This window comes from Phyllopteryx taeniolatus, chromosome 17, assembly GCF_024500385.1.
Source record: "Phyllopteryx taeniolatus isolate TA_2022b chromosome 17, UOR_Ptae_1.2, whole genome shotgun sequence".
In the NCBI taxonomy this organism is placed as follows: domain Eukaryota; kingdom Metazoa; phylum Chordata; class Actinopteri; order Syngnathiformes; family Syngnathidae; genus Phyllopteryx; species Phyllopteryx taeniolatus.
In genome coordinates this window covers 20,216,932-20,234,748 of record NC_084518.1, presented here as the reverse complement: position 1 = coordinate 20,234,748, position 17,817 = coordinate 20,216,932, and the positions used below count along the sequence as shown (strand labels likewise).

The 17,817-nt window shown below is 39.7% G+C and overlaps 1 protein-coding gene and 1 long non-coding RNA gene across 4 annotated transcripts in view; one reads left to right on the top strand and one right to left on the bottom strand.

The window, feature by feature from the left end:
• The first annotated feature begins 1,425 nt into the window (after window positions 1-1,425).
• Window positions 1,426-17,817, top strand: part of LOC133467475 (uncharacterized) — a 59,207-nt gene continuing 42,815 nt past the window's right edge. Inside the window, exon 1 of one of the 2 annotated variants that reach the window (XR_009785231.1) lies at window positions 1,426-1,640. This is a non-coding gene — a long non-coding RNA (uncharacterized LOC133467475). The remainder of the gene's footprint in view (window positions 1,641-17,817) is intronic. The other variant, XR_009785230.1, reaches the window with a different exon arrangement.
• Window positions 4,721-17,022, bottom strand: pitx1 (paired-like homeodomain 1). 2 transcript variants are annotated; one of them, XM_061752380.1, is made up of 5 exons: window positions 16,933-17,022; window positions 16,472-16,528; window positions 10,480-10,698; window positions 8,671-8,903; window positions 4,721-5,648 (listed from the first exon to the last, which is right to left on the bottom strand). In XM_061752380.1, the coding sequence occupies exons 2-5, from the start codon at window positions 16,515-16,517 to the stop codon at window positions 5,076-5,078; spliced, it is 1,071 nt and encodes a 356-aa protein (XP_061608364.1). In that variant the 5' UTR covers window positions 16,518-16,528; window positions 16,933-17,022; the 3' UTR covers window positions 4,721-5,075. The 2 variants fall into 2 exon arrangements, with proteins under 2 accessions (XP_061608364.1, XP_061608365.1); XM_061752381.1 differs by lacking the exon at window positions 16,933-17,022 and having other exon boundaries at window positions 8,671-8,900.

The following is a 17,817-nucleotide window of genomic DNA, read 5'->3' as shown; positions in this document are numbered from 1 at the left end:
CCAACTTACAAGTTTTTCCACATTGGCTTGGTTATTTTTTGTTTTGTTTGTTTGTTTTTTGTTTTTTGTTTTGCTTTGCGTTGCAAGCCGAAAATCGTAGTATTAGTGTGTTGTGTGGCCGACGTGTTGCTGCAGTAGTCTGCGTCTGATGAAAATGTGTGGGAGCGTTGATGCCTCCGCCGCTTCGTCTCGCCGCTAATAAATAATTTCGCGGCGGCGAGGAGGTGAAAAACTCCCTCCCGGTTGTCAGTCACACAAATAAGAGCTCGTCAGCAAGGGCGCGCTGATTACAACAGACGTAAATTATTCTCCGTCGTGAGCGTATATGCTTGAAGATGGCACATTTTATCGAACAAATATATCGTGTAACTACGATACTCCAAATTTACAGCTAATCGTGCTTAGTCATCGTAAATTATGATGCGTATGGTATAATTATATTTTAATTTGTTTTAATCTTTTTTTTTTTTAAACGCTCATTGGGGTGTTGTGAGCTTTGATTTAATTCCATGTCGTGTCATTGTGTCTATATTTATTTTTATTTACTAAGTGGGGCGTCCAGTACATAAGCCGATGCATTCCGAGGGAATTTCATCAATGTATTTGACTTTAATTGCATGTTATGTCATTTGTATGTTAATGTGTGATTTATGGAACTGTATTTATGTTGTATTTATTGACTCAGTGGGGCGCCTGTGGGGTCTCTGTGACCAGCGTTGACTAATTGTGGATATGGTGTGTGTGTGTGTGTGTGTGTGTGTGTGCACCTCCACCTCCCTCCTAATTTTTCCTCAGCCACACACACACACACACACACACAAACACAGTGCAGCATGCTGCGTTCAAAGGCTGCAGTTGCGTGGAGTGGCTGCAGCCCGGCCAGTCAACTCCACTTAATCCCAAAATGACTCTGCAGCCGTGGGGGCGTGCGTGTACAGGAGATTTCCCCCAGCAACCATATAATTGGAGTAATTTACACTCTTGTAGGCGGGGCTTGCAACAGCTTGCAACTATTGTGCGTATTCAACTTTCCAATGTTTTGCAATAAATCTTCAGTTCCGTAAAGCCGCAGCAGCAGGGAATTTTGCATTTGTAGGATGTCGCGTGCGGGCCCGAGCAACAGGTGGCGCTGTAAATCCTTAGTCGTGAGGTCCATTTAAATGAGAAGCCCGAAGAAGGCTGTCTCTGGAAAAGGCATAAAATGTTTGCTTTTTTAAAATTTTGCTTTATTTATTTTATTATTCATTGTTTTATTTGTAATGAATTCAAAGAAAATTCATACTTATATAAAAAATAATAAATATTAAAGCATTACTCAAAATAAAAAAAAATCAACACCATCACCGATTTGGATCTCATTTTTATGGTGGATTGTGTTTAATTTATACTGCTGTAAACTTGTAAATAAAATAAAAAAGAAACGTTTTAATTTCATCTAAAGTAATTTAATTGTATTTTTACCCATGTTGCTGTACGTGGACTCCCCACTGTGAGCATTTAGGTGTTCAGATCATGTGACTGCCTTCAAGCACCCCTCCCCCTTCGTCCAAGTTGGTACAAACCAGGAAGTACAAGAAACCGAGAAAGCTTTGGTCCTGTTTTGGCAGTCGAAACAAGCAAACTGAGTAACAAGTGACAAGGTAAGACAATGTCCACTTTTCGAATTGGGATGTTTTCTCGTTTGGAGCTTTGTACGCCTCCACCATGTCTTACTGGCGGCCATTTTGTAAAAGGGGGGAAAATGGACGACGAGCAAAGCGTATCTTTCAACACCGTGGTTATAAAAGGCTCACCACAACATTTGCTTAACCTTAATTGACCATTTAACCGATTTGCAAATGTGCTATAGTGATAACAGGTGATTAGAATTTGTTAGCAGTTAGCTCAACATTTTGTCAGCCTGCTTAGTTGGCCCTTGGTTGGTGGACGGTGGCCATTTTGTTTGGCACTGTTGCGCCATTTGAGAGAAGAAAACAGAAAACATTTCAAGTTGTTTTAAGTGCATTTTAAAAGTGGAATTTAAGAATAAATTTACATTAGCCAAACTTTGAGGCAAATTAAGGACGGCACTATAAATATATCAAATCTAGAGTCATGGCTTGTTTTTAGTTGAAATACAGCTAACAGAAGAAGGACGACTTTAAACCGGCAGCAGGATTTGAATGGAGTTTGGTACAACAAGATGGCGGACAATTAGTATCCTTAACGTCAGATAAAAGTCCATCTGTACATCTTCAATTAAAACTGTGAAGGGATTTGAGAGTATGCGTATGTAAAGAGTATTCTATAGGTGTACTTCTGTTTTTAGCTTAGAATGAGAGTACTTACTGTCTGTTGGCTTGAAGTCAGCCACCCTTTAAATTGGAATTATTTTTCAATGGAGTTTGGCGCAACGACTTGGCCCTGGTACCAAATATCCTCCCAGATTTTTTTAGAACTAAAATCTGTGAAGGGCGTTTACAATACCAGTACACGTAAATAGAGTATTCTATGGTGGTACTTGTTTGTAGTTTAAAATGAGTACACATGGCGCATGAGCCAACTTTAAATTGGCAGATTTTTTCAATGGAGTTTGGTTCGAAACCGCCTTGTAGGCAAAATTCAACGTTTTGAGGAAGAGCGTTGTCTTGGGACACTGGCAACCCTCCTGTTTTTTTTTTTTTACTATGCCAACGGGCTATCTTAAGATAAACATAATCACGATAATAATAAGCCGCCCCCCTGCAATAGGAGGGTTGGATTAGAGGCTTATCTTGGTATTTAAGCGTCCTAAATGACACGTTTGGACTCAGCAGTACCAGCCTGTACTGTACTGGAGCGCGCAGACTGACATTAGCAGAACGGAAGTCGAGTTGCTGTCGTCATCGCGGTTCTTTTTCACTCTACAGTGAGCCCCCGCTATATCACGGTTCGTTTTTCGCGCCCCTGCTATATCGCCATTTTGAAGCCATTTTTTTTTTTAGGTTTTTAGATGTTTATTTAGTATGAGTATGTATGCATCTACAGTATGAATACAATGTGTGTACATTGTGTGTATATGCTTGTGTATGTATACAGTATATACATGTATACACGTAAATGTGTTTACATGTGTATACCGTGGGTGTGTGCGCACACACACTATTTTATATATATACGACAAATATATACGCACACACGTATATATTTGCACATACATTTTCATGTTTATTTTTATCTGTGTGTGTGTGTGTATATCATTGAATATTGCGGAATGCGATGCTTTTTACAAAACAGCTTACGCCCGACAGGTGCTTGGTGTACTCTCCGCTTTTGAGTAAGCAAGCCCTTGACTGCCATGTGTAAACTGTAACTACCTCGCTATATCTTTTTGTGCACTTTTACAAAATATGAATGTGTGGAAAAGATTTATTCCATTTCGTTCTATTATTCAATTTTGCTGTTGTCGTATCGTTGAACACGTGCAGCGTCAAGTGTGCGTGCGTTGTCCTCGTCGTGGTGCCTTCACGGACCTCGCTTTTGTTTCACCCCCCCCCCCCGGTTGGTTCCTTGCGAGTTGATCGTGCTCATGATGCAGCCTCCTTGCTTGGCGTGCACGCGCGCCATCACCGCGCCCAGGTCAAGAATGTGACGCAGGGCGTTGTGACTTGTTTGCGCAGCGTTTTTGCAAACATACATTTTTCGCACACTGACCCCCCCGCGCAAAAGAAATATGCACATTATACGATATGAAATATGCATGGATGCATAGCCTTTTTAAAACAGTTAAAATGTTTTTAAAATGTAACATTAAATTAGCAAATACACCGATAATACGAAATGTTTCATGGTCTGGTTTGATATTAGGGTTAATAGCAATTAAAATGTTGATAAATACAGAGTAAAATGTTTTTTAGTCATTTGACTGTCAAAATAAAATGACACTAGTAACACAAAATGTGTGTTGTGTAGCTTCACGTTAAGGTCAGTTTTGTAGGAAAAACGTTTAAAAAGCAATAAATGTTTAAACTAAATAACATTTCCCCCCAAAATGCAAAATCTAAAAGTCCCCATTGGGGGGGGGAAATCCAATATTTCCCCCAAATATTTAGTGCTTTAAGCAATTAAAATGAAATGGGAAAAAAACGTATGCAGTTTACATTTTCCTGTTGCGCTCCATTCATAATTACAAAAGAAAATAAAAATACACAATGTAGTCCTATTTTTTTGCGGGGGGGGGGGGGGGGGGGACATCACTCTGAAGCCTAGATATGAATCCGACGTAAATAAAAAGAAATATTGGCATTTCCTTTCAATCATAAAGCCTGTAATGAGCATCCAGTCACATTTTTATTATAAGTGGCTAACCCCAACTTCCACGTTGTTATCAGCTAAAACACACAGTCGACGTCATCGATATCAGTCTGCTGCTGATAGGCGCCTCATATCAATCGCTTATTGATTACATTACTTTCGCAGCGCCTGGGAAATTGCGAACCTCGGCGTATTATTTATGTATTTATTTATTGGAAGTGTCTTAGTTTACTGCAAATTTCAAGTGCAAAACTAAAAATGAATGTATATGGGGAAATTGAATATATTTTAAAAGATCTGATTTGGGTTGATTCTTGAACGTTTCTCCTGTTTTCGCTGCACTTTATTCAAGCAAAACACAAAAACTGCGAATTGCGCACATCGCATGAAAAGTTTTTTTTTGTTTTTTTGGGGGGATACACACACACAATGAAGAAACACACGTAAGTTTGTCTATGCACAATATACGCTATATTTTCTTCCGTTGAAATTGAAACATTTTGAAGTCCTCTAAAGCGAGCAAGCAAGCACAAAAAGACCAATATTGTATAAGTTTGTAAATATTTACATGTGCTGTATGTACAGCGTAACAAGTCTTCATCTTTTATTTCTTTTTTGGATTTTTTTTTGTTTTTTTGTTTGTTTGTTTTTTTCCCTCCCCTCCCTAAAATTCGCTGTAATTAAACAAAGAGAAAGACGTCAAAACGCACAGGAGTTGCGGTGCGCCGGTAAACGCGAAACCCGCACGATCGCCCCTAATCCAGTCGAGTTGCGTCGGGCGCAGTTCGGCCCCGCCCGTGGGGTCAGCTGTTGTACTGGCAGGCGTTGAGGCCGGATCCGGGACTCTGCAGGCCGTAGCCGAACGCCGGGTGGTGCTGTTTGGACTTGAGTCTGAGCGTGGCCAGGCCGGCCGGGTTGCACGTCTCCCGGTACACGCCGTACGGCGAGCCCGGCGCTCCGTACGGGCACGCCGCGGACGACATGCCGCCGTTGAGGCCCGAGCCGCCGATGTTGTTGAGGCCCGGGGCGCCCACGGCCGGCACCCCCGAGTGCGCCATGCCGGCGGACGCCGCCTGCATGCTCATGCCGGAGATGGAGGCGCAGGCGGGCGACGACGAGAACATGGACTGCGTGGTGAGCGGGCTCATGGAGTTGAAGAAGGGGAAGTTCTTGGTGGCCAGCGGCGCCGGGCCGTGCAGGCCCTTGTTGGTCCAGTTGTTGTAGGTGTAGGCGGCCGCCGCCGCCGCCGCCGGGTACATGTCGTCGTAGGGCTGCATGAGGCCGCTGAACTGCGGCAGGTACGTGTTCTTGCACAAGTCCATCTGCTGGTTACGCTCGCGCTTGCGCCACTTGGCGCGGCGGTTCTTGAACCAAACCTGCGCACAATCAAACATTCCGTCGCTATTCAAATCTATACGTGCATATACATATATAGATTGATAGATACGTGTGTGTGTGTGTGTGTGTGTGTGTGTGTGCGCGCGCTCCAAATTGTCCAGTTAGTCACTTGATAACCTAATTATTAGGGACACCCCGCATATACCCAAAATGGCTAATTGCCACCTTATTAGGTTCACCTGCAAATACACACGTGCTACCTTTTGGAGAGAAAAAATATATACCCACGCATATATGGCCCCCCTAAAAATACAACATTCTCATTTGTTACTTTACTTTATGGTACACCTGCAAACGCATCCTATCTTTAAAAAAAAAAAAAAGTCATGCCAGTGCCAAGTTTTGACTCGTAGTGTACATAAATCAGTTGTCACTTTATTAGGTACATGAGCTACCTTTAAAAAAAAAAAAAAAAAAACACCTGTGTATATATTAATAAACATGCCCTCAAAATGTGGAATTATGCGACCTCTAAAAAGCGCATACCCCAAAATGGGCTTTTGTCACTTTATTAGGTACACCGACAAAAACACCTGCTACTTTCAAAAAAGTATTCAGTATGCATGCATACACTCAAAAAGTACAATTATGCTACCTTTGTGTACCCAAAATGCCCGTTTTTCACTTTATTAGGTACACCAGCCAATGTAGTGTCAATCTGCTTTTTTTTTTTTTAACAACAAATAATAATTGCTCACTTTTTTTGATTGACAGTCACATCCGTTTATTGTTTGTGTTCTTGTTGCACGCTTGCACTTTTCTGAGCGGTTTAAAATGTGGGTTAGAACCGCACATGAGGCTCGCATGATTACAAACGTTTTGAAACCACATCTGAGCATTCTCCTATTATTATTATTATTATTAATATTATTATTATAATGTTGTTGTTTGTGATGCAGCGCTTGCCAAATCCTATTCGATTGCTGTACCTAATATTGTGATCTCTCACACCCCGACCGTCAGGACAAATATTGCTCTTTTTGAAAAATCCACATTTAAACATTTTATTTTCATAGTTTGACACTATTAAACGTTAGATAATGTTTTTAAAGAAAATCTATTTAAATGTATATTTTATTTTAGCTTACATTTAAAATGCAATAAATACGGAAGTTTTGATACACATTTTACATTTCTTAAAACCTTTAAATGAGTTGATAAACGTCCTTTAAATTGTCCAAACTGAATCAACTGATTTATAAGCATAAATATATTTAATGCTTGTGTGTAACATTCAATGTCAATTACAATAAAAATGTCAAGGTACATAATTCTACACAATATTTCAAATGAAATGGCATTACTGCACCTTAATTTACATCTATTGAAAGCAACTTTAATCCTGACTGCAAATAAATAAAACAAATTTCTGAATTTATTTCCCGCCCAGTTTGACGTGTGATTGAAATGCAGCTGTGCAATTTTTCAAACTTTTTTTTTTTTTTTTTCTCCCCCTAACCGATAAATCAGCAACACAACATTAGCATATGTCACCATCAGCAATTCATTAGGGCAAGCAAAACACAATCATTTCTTTGCCGTGGAAAAAGAAAATCTGGAATAGGTCAGAAAACTCCTTTTATTGTAACTAATGGGCCATTGTAAAACTAACATGCCAATATATTACTTTTTTTTTTTTTTTTTGGCCAATAGAATCAGGCAGGCTGAAGTCGTTTAAAACAATGCCAGTATATTTTCCAACTGGCTGCACAAACACAATTGTGGCTTATTGTGGAGAAAAAAAGAAGAAGAATACAAAGTCCCGCGATTGAAATATAGCTGCGTTGTCCACTTTTTTTTTTACATTTTTTTAATTTTTTCACCTCCAGCTGCTGTCAATTTAAAACTCGTAAAAATATCGTGTGTGATCCCCTTTTAATTAAACAAGCGTAAGTGTAAAGCTTAAAATAGAAATGCAAAGTAAGTCCATTCTCGAAGCGTTCATTTTTCATTATTTCGCAGAACCTTGTCTCTTTGTGATGACGTAATGACTCCTTTAAAACGGCGCAATGTCAGATAAACCCCAAATGTTTAGGGAAGAAGTGAAATATGATGACATTCGTGCATGTGTATTTTTTTTAATTTTATTTTGATTTTTATGCTCCATGCAGGAATATATACATACTTTGAAATATCCTAACTGTGTCAGTGTGACAGTAGCGATGATATTTTATGACATACTTGATCTCCATGGCAACAAAGGCGCCTTCGTGATGTAACGTACCTAATAAAGTGACCGCTCAGTGTTGGCACATTAACAGTTGCCATTTGTATTAATAATAATAATTTCAGCACGCCTCCCACTCTTTTTATTGGGTGTGAATGTCATAAAAGTTTTTTTTTTTTTTTTTTTTTTTTTATAGATCTGCGAGAGAGACAAACGTTTAGCTAATTTATTTACAGTGAAGCGTTAGGAAGGATTATGAATGCTCTTTACTGTATTATGAATAGTAAATATTGCCGAAAACGTCCCCTCGAAAAGTTTTACGCCACTCAGACCAAGTAAAATACAAATAAAATAATACGTGTGACAATAATAATTCAAGATTTTGTTGTTTGCTTCCCTAAAAACTGCCAATTGCATTTAAATGACTGTTAAAGCACTTTCACATCGTTTTTTTTTTTTTTTTAAACAGAGCCTTACTATAAATTTATAGGAAAACGACGTAAAATATGTAATAAAGAAATAAAAAAAATATATCTTTTTAACTGGGGTTATGATGCATGTTGTAGTAAATATTCCTCGAAATGGTGTCATTCTCAACACTTCCAGCCACCTCCAACGTTTTTAGGTCATGCAATATTTTCAACATGTGATGATGATGATGCTAATAAATGTTCACGTTTTTTGCACGCACTTGCCCCAATTTTTTATTTATTTTTTTTTACATTTTTTGGCTGATATACGTATTTTAAAATGTGTATTATTATTATTTTTTAAATACTTTTTTTTCAATGGATAAACGAGCGCACTTGTCCGGTAAATAGCCGGCCGCTCACCCGCACTCTGGCCTCGGTGAGGTTGGTCCACACGGCGATCTCCTCCCGGGTGCTCATGTCCGGGTAGCGGTTCCGCTGGAAGGTGGCCTCGAGCTCCTGCAGCTGCTGGCTGGTGAAGTGCGTGCGCTGCCGCCGCTGCTTCTTCTTCTTGGGGTCGTCCGCGCCCGCCTCGTCGCTCCGCACGTCCGCGCCTCCGCCTCCGCCGGCGCCGCAGCGGCCTCGCTCCTTCTCTGCTGCAAGCGCGACACGACGAACGCCATTATACAACAATCGTGCCACGTTGGCTATTTGGCGTCTATGTAACTTTAAAAAAAATTTGTCATTTTTTTTTTTTTTTTTACAACCTGCAGTTGTTATCTTGCAACTGCTATCTGTCTGTCTGTCTGTCTGTCTGTCTGGAGTTGGAGTCCTGACAAGATCGCCTCATTAAACTCGAGTAGCAACACATGCAAAGGTTAATCTCCCCCCCCCCCCCAAAAAAGAGGGAATAATACTCATCCTCGCCATACAAACAAATAGAGCGAATTCATTACAAATTTACTAGTATAGCACTATTTTCTGTCAACACATGCAAAGGTTACTTACTCCTTTACATCAAAAAACAAAACTATACAAATATTTTAACTTTTTTTTTGGGGGGGGGGGGGGTTTAGTTGAATTTAATGTGATCTTTAAAAAAAAAAAAACAGATCAGTTTTCTGTTCAATGGTTCTGTTTAAAAATGTACAGGGAATAGCTTTTTTAAAACAATTATTTTTTGTAGAAATTGTTTAATAGTGCACTGTAACGTTTTTTACTTGTATTTGTTGATTATTATTATTTTTTTTATGACTGGTTGGGAAAAATAATGACAAATGAATTCTAAAATGGCTCCACTGTCAAAACATTCAAATGTTAATCACACATGCAGAAATTAATCCCACACCACTTTTAAGAATAAAAATAAATACAGCTATCATTGCATATTGATTTAAAAAATATATATATTTTAAATATATTATTACATTGATTTTAAATGTAGTTTCTTTTTACTTTGGTTAAAAAAACTGCAATAAAAATGACTGTTTTTGTATGAATGGATCCACATACAGTGCATTATTATTTGTAGTTTTTAAGGTGGTGGGAAAACAACCCACATGACTGTTCCTTACGAAATGCTCACGGACACTTTGATATTTTCATATTTGGATTGTACGTTTTCATATGAAGATCTGCCAAAATGTACTTAAATACCCTTAAAGCATTTGACAAGAATCTTTTAAGGTCCATGCGATATGGAAACTGAGGCCAAATGTGTATTACACATTATGAGCACGTGAGGGTGTTTTTTAATTTTTATTTTATTTTGATAAACATTTTCTTATCCAGCAACAGTTTCTGATGAATGCTGTTATATAGTAAAAAGTCCTAAAAATGTTCATTTCCACTCTTTTACGCACACCCCAAAATTAACTGAATGTTACTCTTATGTGCCCCTTAAATGAAAACATTTGACAATATACTTTATACATATATTTTGTTTTTGTTTACGAGCTCCAAATCTGTCCTCCAACCGCGCAAAAGTGTATTTAAAAGATCTTTTAAAGCACATTTCCCACCACCATAGTTTGCTCCGGTTATATTGATTTACTGGTTTATATTCAATGCAGTTAAAACGTCGGTTCGAGATGAACGCAGATCATTTTTCTTGAGTTGAAGTCTGAAAACGTTCCCCGAATGTGTCGCGTCCAACAAGTTCCCGTTTGCAAATTTTTGCGCACGCAAAGTGGGACCCGCGTCCCCCCCCCCCCCCCCCACCCCCTGGCGTACCTGCCAACTCCGCGTCCGAAGACTCGCTGCTCGAGTGCTCCAAAGTCCCCCCACGAGCGGTCGTGTTGATGTTGGAGCTTCGGGGCTGCAAGTGGAACGCGGGGCCCGCGTCGCGTGACGCCTGAGGAGGAGGAGGAGGAGGAGGAGGAAGAGGAGGAGGATTCGCGTGGGCTCGCGCTGCGACGGCGGCCTCGGAGAGTCGCTCCAAATTCATGACACCTTGGAGGGGAGACGACAAGCGGGAGGGATGCAGACCGGTCAGTCCCGCGAGGCATAAGCTGTGCGTGGGTCCGAAGAAGCCACGCGCGGAGGAGTCCACGCCGAAGCGGACACGCGTGGCGACATGGGAGGGGAGGAGAGAGAAAAGGTCCGCTACTAGTCCTTCAAAAATATATTTAAAAAAAATCTGGCGGTCGTCCCTTCTCGCCAGCTCCTTCCACGCGAGTCGCGACCACAGTGAAGGAGGAGAAGGTCGAGCTCGGAATGCTTGCGTGGGACCAGTCACGCAGACCCCGCCCACGTTTGAGCCTGCCCCAGCGAGTGACGTCACCAGACTAGACCGAAAAGTCCGCAACGCGCATATCAGCAACTTTTTTTTTTTTTTTTTCAAGAAAGTGACGTGGAACAAAAACACTCCCGCACCACATCTCGGATTGACAACGTTTTTTCTTTTGTTGTGTTTTGTTTTTTGAAAATGTGGCTTCACCCGCAGAATCCACATGAGAAACGTCGTCATTCCGATGCAATGCGATTTTCTTGGTCAGTGCAGGCATGTTTGTAATGCGTGCACAGCAATGGCGCACCCACGCCACGCCGTCTATATATGTGCGTGCGTGCGTGTGTGCTGAGCTGAGCAAACATTTGCCATCCAAACGGTTTGTGTTTCCCGAGCCGATGAATGGAAAGAAAACGCATCATAATAGCTGGTGTACACGTGATCGCCTCCCGAGTTGACTTTTATGTCCAACAAGTCCAATAACAACAGGGTCAAGGGTATCATTTTTTCCCAATTATATTTAGCCGTCCTTGAACGCATCACTTGTCCATATTTTTATTTTTTGGGGGGGGGGGGGGGGGGGAAACTGTTTTAAAGATCATATAGTTTAAATGAATTCTATAATAGAGACATATTGACCATGTTAATTCGTGTTGTTTTGATCTGTCTTCATAAACTTTCATTTTTCAGCAAAACTGAAAATAAAAAAAATAATCGCATACAAATTCTATAATATAGGTCGTACTGTCAATGTTAATTCAAGTGTCGTGCCATGCCTTTTTGGTGTTTACATTTAAGTGCCCAAATGTCCAGTTTTCGCGAATGCATCACTCGCCTATTTTCAGGAAAACCGTTTTAATGCTATCAATAGCGACAAGATTTTTAAATATACACGTTCAAGTGTTGTGTGATTTGCCTTCTTTAATGTTGACATCCAAATGCACAAATGTCCAATTTTAGCGAACGCACCACTTTTCTTTTTTTTTGGGGGGGGGGGGGGGGGAGTTTGTAATGGTAAAATCAATCCTGTAATATAACTTATACATTTTGATGTAAATGTTGTACGCGTGTATTTTCATATTTACATCCAAGTGACGACAAATCCGGTTTTAATGAATGCACCACTATCATATAATAGATTTTTCAGGAATACTCAAATCATTTTTGTTTCACTATACTTTATACTTTTTTCACGATACCGTTTGACTGGGACGTGTTGTTGATGTCAAATTTGATCAAACTGTCTTTGAAAGCACCACTTCCACATCCCATTTGAGATGAGCATCGAGTGTTTATTTTCCCCACATTAGTCACTCGCACGTCCAATCGAGCTGTGCTTGAACGCAACGCTTCCTCATGCCAATCATGGCATCACTACCGGCTCGGCTTTTGTCCCACTGTACTTGAATGCAGCCCTGTAGCCCAATTGGTGTGGTGTTGTTTATATATTGATTACCTCGTGACCTCTGGTTTTGACGTCAGAATGACCAGTTTTATCGAAGAGTCCTTGAATGCATCCTATTCAAGCTACTTAAGATTTAAACTCAATTTGGCTTGAACGCATTATTGAGTTGATGTCCAATTTTATTACGGTCACTGAACCCATCATTACCTAGTTTTGACAGTGTACATGTCCAATTGTATTGAGCGGTCGTTGAATGCACCTCCTCAGATCTTGTTTTTACTACTTTTTATGACTCCATTGAACTCCTTGTGACCTGCTGTTTTCATCAGTAATCCCATCTTTGAGCTTGGATATATCCAGTTTTATTGAACTGTCACTGAATGCAACATTTCCACATGACCTTGGTTGTTGTTTTCTTTGTAGTTTTGACAATTTTATCTCGCCCTCCTTGAATGCCCCTCTTTGTGTAGTTATGCGTCTTTTTATGACTACGGTACATTGAACTCACCGTCACTTGCTGCGTTTTATATGTAGTTCTATAGGTTTCGTCTTATATATCCAATTCTCTCGAATGGCCACGGGATGCGACATTTCCGTATGTTCTTGTTTCTATATTGAAGTTTCATCCGTTTTGACAGTGAAAATGTCCAATTTTATCGGACGATCTTGTTTTTACTGCTTTTTATTACTACTTTGAACTCATTGTGACCTGCGGCTAGTTTGAGCATGGATCTATCCAATTTGACTCAAGGGTCACTGAATGCATCATTTCCATATGATCTGTTTCTTCTCTTGGCCGTTTGTTTATTCCTTGTACTTTTGGGGGTTTCTATCGAGCCGTCCTTTAATGCAGCTTCAGCCGGTGTGTTTTTACTACTACGTTGAACTCATCGTGACCTGCGGGTTTGAGCTTGAATAGTTCCAATTTTGACTGGTCTTGAATGCAACATTACCACCAATTTGATCTGACTCCATCTTCTACTTTTTGTTACGACATTGAACTCACCGCGACTTGTGACTTTTCATGTAATGCCAGCTCTGAGCTTGTGTATCAGAACGGTCACTAAATGCATCATTTCCACCTGGCCTCTCATTTGACCTGCTCTAACATATAAAAGGTCCAATTTCATCTACCAGTCATTGAACGTACCACCACCATGTACCATAATTTCTCGTATATAATAGCGTTTTTTTTTTTTTTTTAACCCCAAAAAAATGTCAAGTCAGTAGTGCGCATTATACATGGCTATAGGAGAAAATGAAAAAGACTTTCACATTTTAGAAATGTACGCCGCCATCTAGAGGTTATGAAATGCTGTACACTTTCATTCCACTATGCCACCGCCCCCTAGAGGTTATGAAAAAGTTGCACGCTTTCATTCTAGTATGCCACCTAGAGGTTATGAAAAAGGTGTAGACGACCCTTTCATTCCAATATGACAGGGGCACATATGACTGCATATATGTACAATTGTAGTCATAAGTTTACATACCCAGGTAGAATTTGTGAAATTGTTTCTTTTAATACGACTGACTGAACAACAACAATAATTTTTCTTTATGGTTATGTTTTGTTCAATGATAATGCTTTTCTGAAATGCTTGACAGTTTAATTTGAATTCCATTCAAATTAAATGTGTTTCGCCTGGTCCTTCATGTTTTCTTAAAAGAATTGTACAAAACTTACAAATTCTGCCTGGGTAATCAAACATATGAGCACAACTGTGTGTTTTTTCATTTACTAAACAAAAGTAGGGCTGTGAATTTCTACGTAAGAGCAAGTAAATAGAAAGAAAGTATGTGTTCAAATAAAAGGCTTAACTTCAGAATAATTTGGGGAAAAAAACCCTAACAAAATACAGATAATACTTCATGTTTTGATCATATGGGTGGAAGCAAAATCATGGATTGTAAAAATGCATTATATATATGCTGAAGGGTTTTCCCGAATTTTGAGGTCAACTGGGAGTGCGCTTTAGACACGAGAAATTATGCTAATCTCCAGATGAGCAAAAAGTGGCCTTTTTAATTAAAGAATACATTTTCACCTAGCCTACACTTTTGAATGCATACCAATCCTATCCAAGTGTCACTGAACACTTCATATCATCTAGTTTCCTGTCAATTACAAATATTTAGTGCTCTTTTGACTGCGAATCAAGCAAGTAAAATGGAATTTTCTGATGACATTGAATGCATCATGCCTCTATCAATCGCCTTTTTAATATATTTGCTACTTCATAATTGCATGTCCTGTGCTTCTCATTTGAATTCTATCATTAGGCCGCATTTGACAGAGCGGTCTTTGAACGCACCATGCGCCTCGTATTCAACACCACCAGACTAGTGTGCGCGTGTGCGCGTGTGAGTGTGTCAAATCAACGTGATTGTCATCGGCGCCACGTTTCCTCTTGTCAGATGTTTTTGTTTTGTTTTGTTTTGTTAGTTTGTTTTTTTGCGACATGAGATCCCATGCAGTCGGACCGGAGCAGGACAAGCTGCCAATAATCACTTTGCGCCCCTTCCAAAACCTTTCCCAATACATCTGCATCACGTGTTACATTTCTCATTTCGGATTAATCTCTCGAGACTATTTTTTTTTTTTAAATTCGGATTTAAAGGCTAATGGTAGCAGTTTTTTGGGGTGATCCAGATGCGTAAAAAGGAAACTATGGCTCAATCAGCTCGAAAAAGAGTTTTTTGGGGTAAATCTTATTTTTCGTGTGGGACATGCAGGTGCAACTGATTCCTCACTTCAAAATGCTGGCTGCGTATCAAGCGCAATTACGCACGGTTCAATCGACCGTAAACTGCAGATTACAGATAAGATTTATTTGTATTTTTTTTTTGCACTTGAATGCACCCTGACGCGACAGCTGACGAGTTTTAGTAGCACTTCCACTTAACTAATCGCCTAATTAACGCCTCCTCGCGGGAGTACTGTCACATTTACAGCACTTTTGGGTGTTATTTTATTATTATTATTTTTTTTAAACTCCTTCCTTTCTTTCCAGTGGATATTCCGACTTGATAGATGGGAGCTCATGTAAATAGTCAGCCTCCCTCCAGTCCTCGCACTCCCGCATCCCACTTTGCGTGTGATGGATAGCTTAAAAAAAAAAAAAAAAAAAAAAAGCCTTTCCATCCGGCACCGGCGGGTTAAAGGTCAGCCGGCGCTCCGTGCAAACGACGAGTGTATTTTCCGCGCAGGCCGAGAAGTGAAAATAAACGCGTTAATGATAAAAGGGCGCTCGTGTTATGAAAAAGTGGGCAAAACAAGAGCGAGGAGCAGGAGGCTGAAAGTGGAGCCCGCCGGGCGCGTAACAGGAGAAGGACACAGCTGATTATTGCCTCGGTGATAGAGATATATATATATATATATATATATATATATATATATATTTATAAACAAGCTTTGTCAGCAGGTGGAAAAAGACGGACAAGAAGCTCAAAATGAGCCCGGAAGTGAAGAGGGAAATGCTGCAAAAAATGCCAGAACATTTTATTCGAAGCAACTAATACCGTGTTGCATATTTCATTTAAGGTTGTGTGTGGAAACATTTTCGTGTCCTCCGGGAATAAGTGTAGAAACTAATATTGAGGTTTGTTGCATAACGGTTATTTGTGTTGAAACGTTTAGTCTCAGAAACAATTTTGTATCATTTCAGCAAATAATATAATCATATATATAAAGAAGTTTGAATTGATTTTCTCTATCGGGCTTCCATTTAGGCGGCAGCTCTTTGCTATAAAATCCAGTTTTGTGCACCAAAAGCGCATCTGAAATCGTACTAATCAAACTTGGGATCCATTGAGTTGCTTTCGAGTGCTAATGTTTGTTTATCAAAAATATACTTCTGTTTTGAAACGCAAACTAAGCAGGACGTGTTCGAAACCGCAGATTGACAAATGCATGCATCATCAGCAGCAAGAATTGAAATGAAAGCTCGTTGGCTCGACATTTTTGTCACATTTACGCGTCGTTCTAGTTTGCGCCTGCCAGCAACACAAATGTCGTAATTTTCTGAAGCTGCTGACAACTCGTGCACCTGCGTCGAATTATAACAATAAAGAAAGGACTCTGGAGTTACCTGCACCCACGCAAGAGATGACATTCTTGGAAAGATTGAGTTCCATAATTCAGCTGCCTGGAGAAAAAAAACAAAAAAAAACACGTTGGAATTAGTGAAAATGACGCCAATTTTAGTCTGTAAAGTTTTTTTTTTTTTTTTAAATGTCTGTTTAATTGTGTGCAACGATACAAAAGCCATCCCGAAAGGTTACATATATATCTTTGATGGTTGACGGTGAAGCAATATGATGATAAAATAACAAATAAAAAAGACGAAGAGTAAATGAAGATGAATTTGAACGTAGATGACCGGTTCACGCACGCGCACGCTCGACTCCAGCCACCGTCAAAGATCGTATGTCCGACAAGATGCTCCCCTCCATCACTCATTTTCAAACAACCCCAAAACGGGCTAAAATAAGTAAAAGTATTGAGTTGTCTGAAATGGAGGCTATGTGTTTATGTTTTTTTTGTCCTCACCTGTGGTGTGTCCCAGCAGAATTGTAAAAACAAAAAGTCGAAGCTCAGTCTTCCTCCATGCGCGTGCCCCGGTTAAAATCCACACGGTACATACAATTGTTTGCTTTGGAGCGTCTGCGGCGGCTCGTGGCTTTTCTTGGGGCTGCGCGCCCTCACCGTGCAGTGACGTCAACCCCCCCCCCCCCCTCCCCAGCAGCTCCATTCTCTCCATTCATTCAACCTAAAAAGAACAGCACATTTACACCTGCTGTTCTTATACATAATTCAGTTTAAGGACAATGAGCGTTGTAAACTGCCCATGCATGTGAGGTTATGATTATTTGTATTTTTTTTTTGGATTCAAATGAATCATAATAAACATTTTAATCACCACCATCTTTTAATTGGGCGGGCAGCAGCATTTTTGACCAGAATAATTATGCATTTATAATTTTCCCCATATGTGAGTGAGCACAATAATTGGTTTCGCTACTAATTAACAATGTCAATGTTGTAAAAAGAAAATGGATTAAAATGACAAGTGGTTAAACATTTTTTGTGTGTAATTGTTGAATGGCATTATCTGTATATTACAAGATGAAATAGTTATTGCTCATTTGTCGACGTGGAAATATAAAAAAAAACAAAAAAAAAAAAACATTGTTTGCAATTTTCTGCAATGACATGAGCACTTTTTTTGGTTTCAAGCTGCAGGTTGCTCCTGTTTTGTTTGCTGGCCAAAAATCTCTTATTTGGATGAAAAACCCACGCACAGACATTAACCCCAGCAAAACCAAACAAACAAAACAACAACAACATAAAATTGCCTTTAAAAATGAGTTGAACCGAAACAAGTCTACTGAAGTATTGGGAATACAATACAGATGTGAATAAAAGTCAATGACA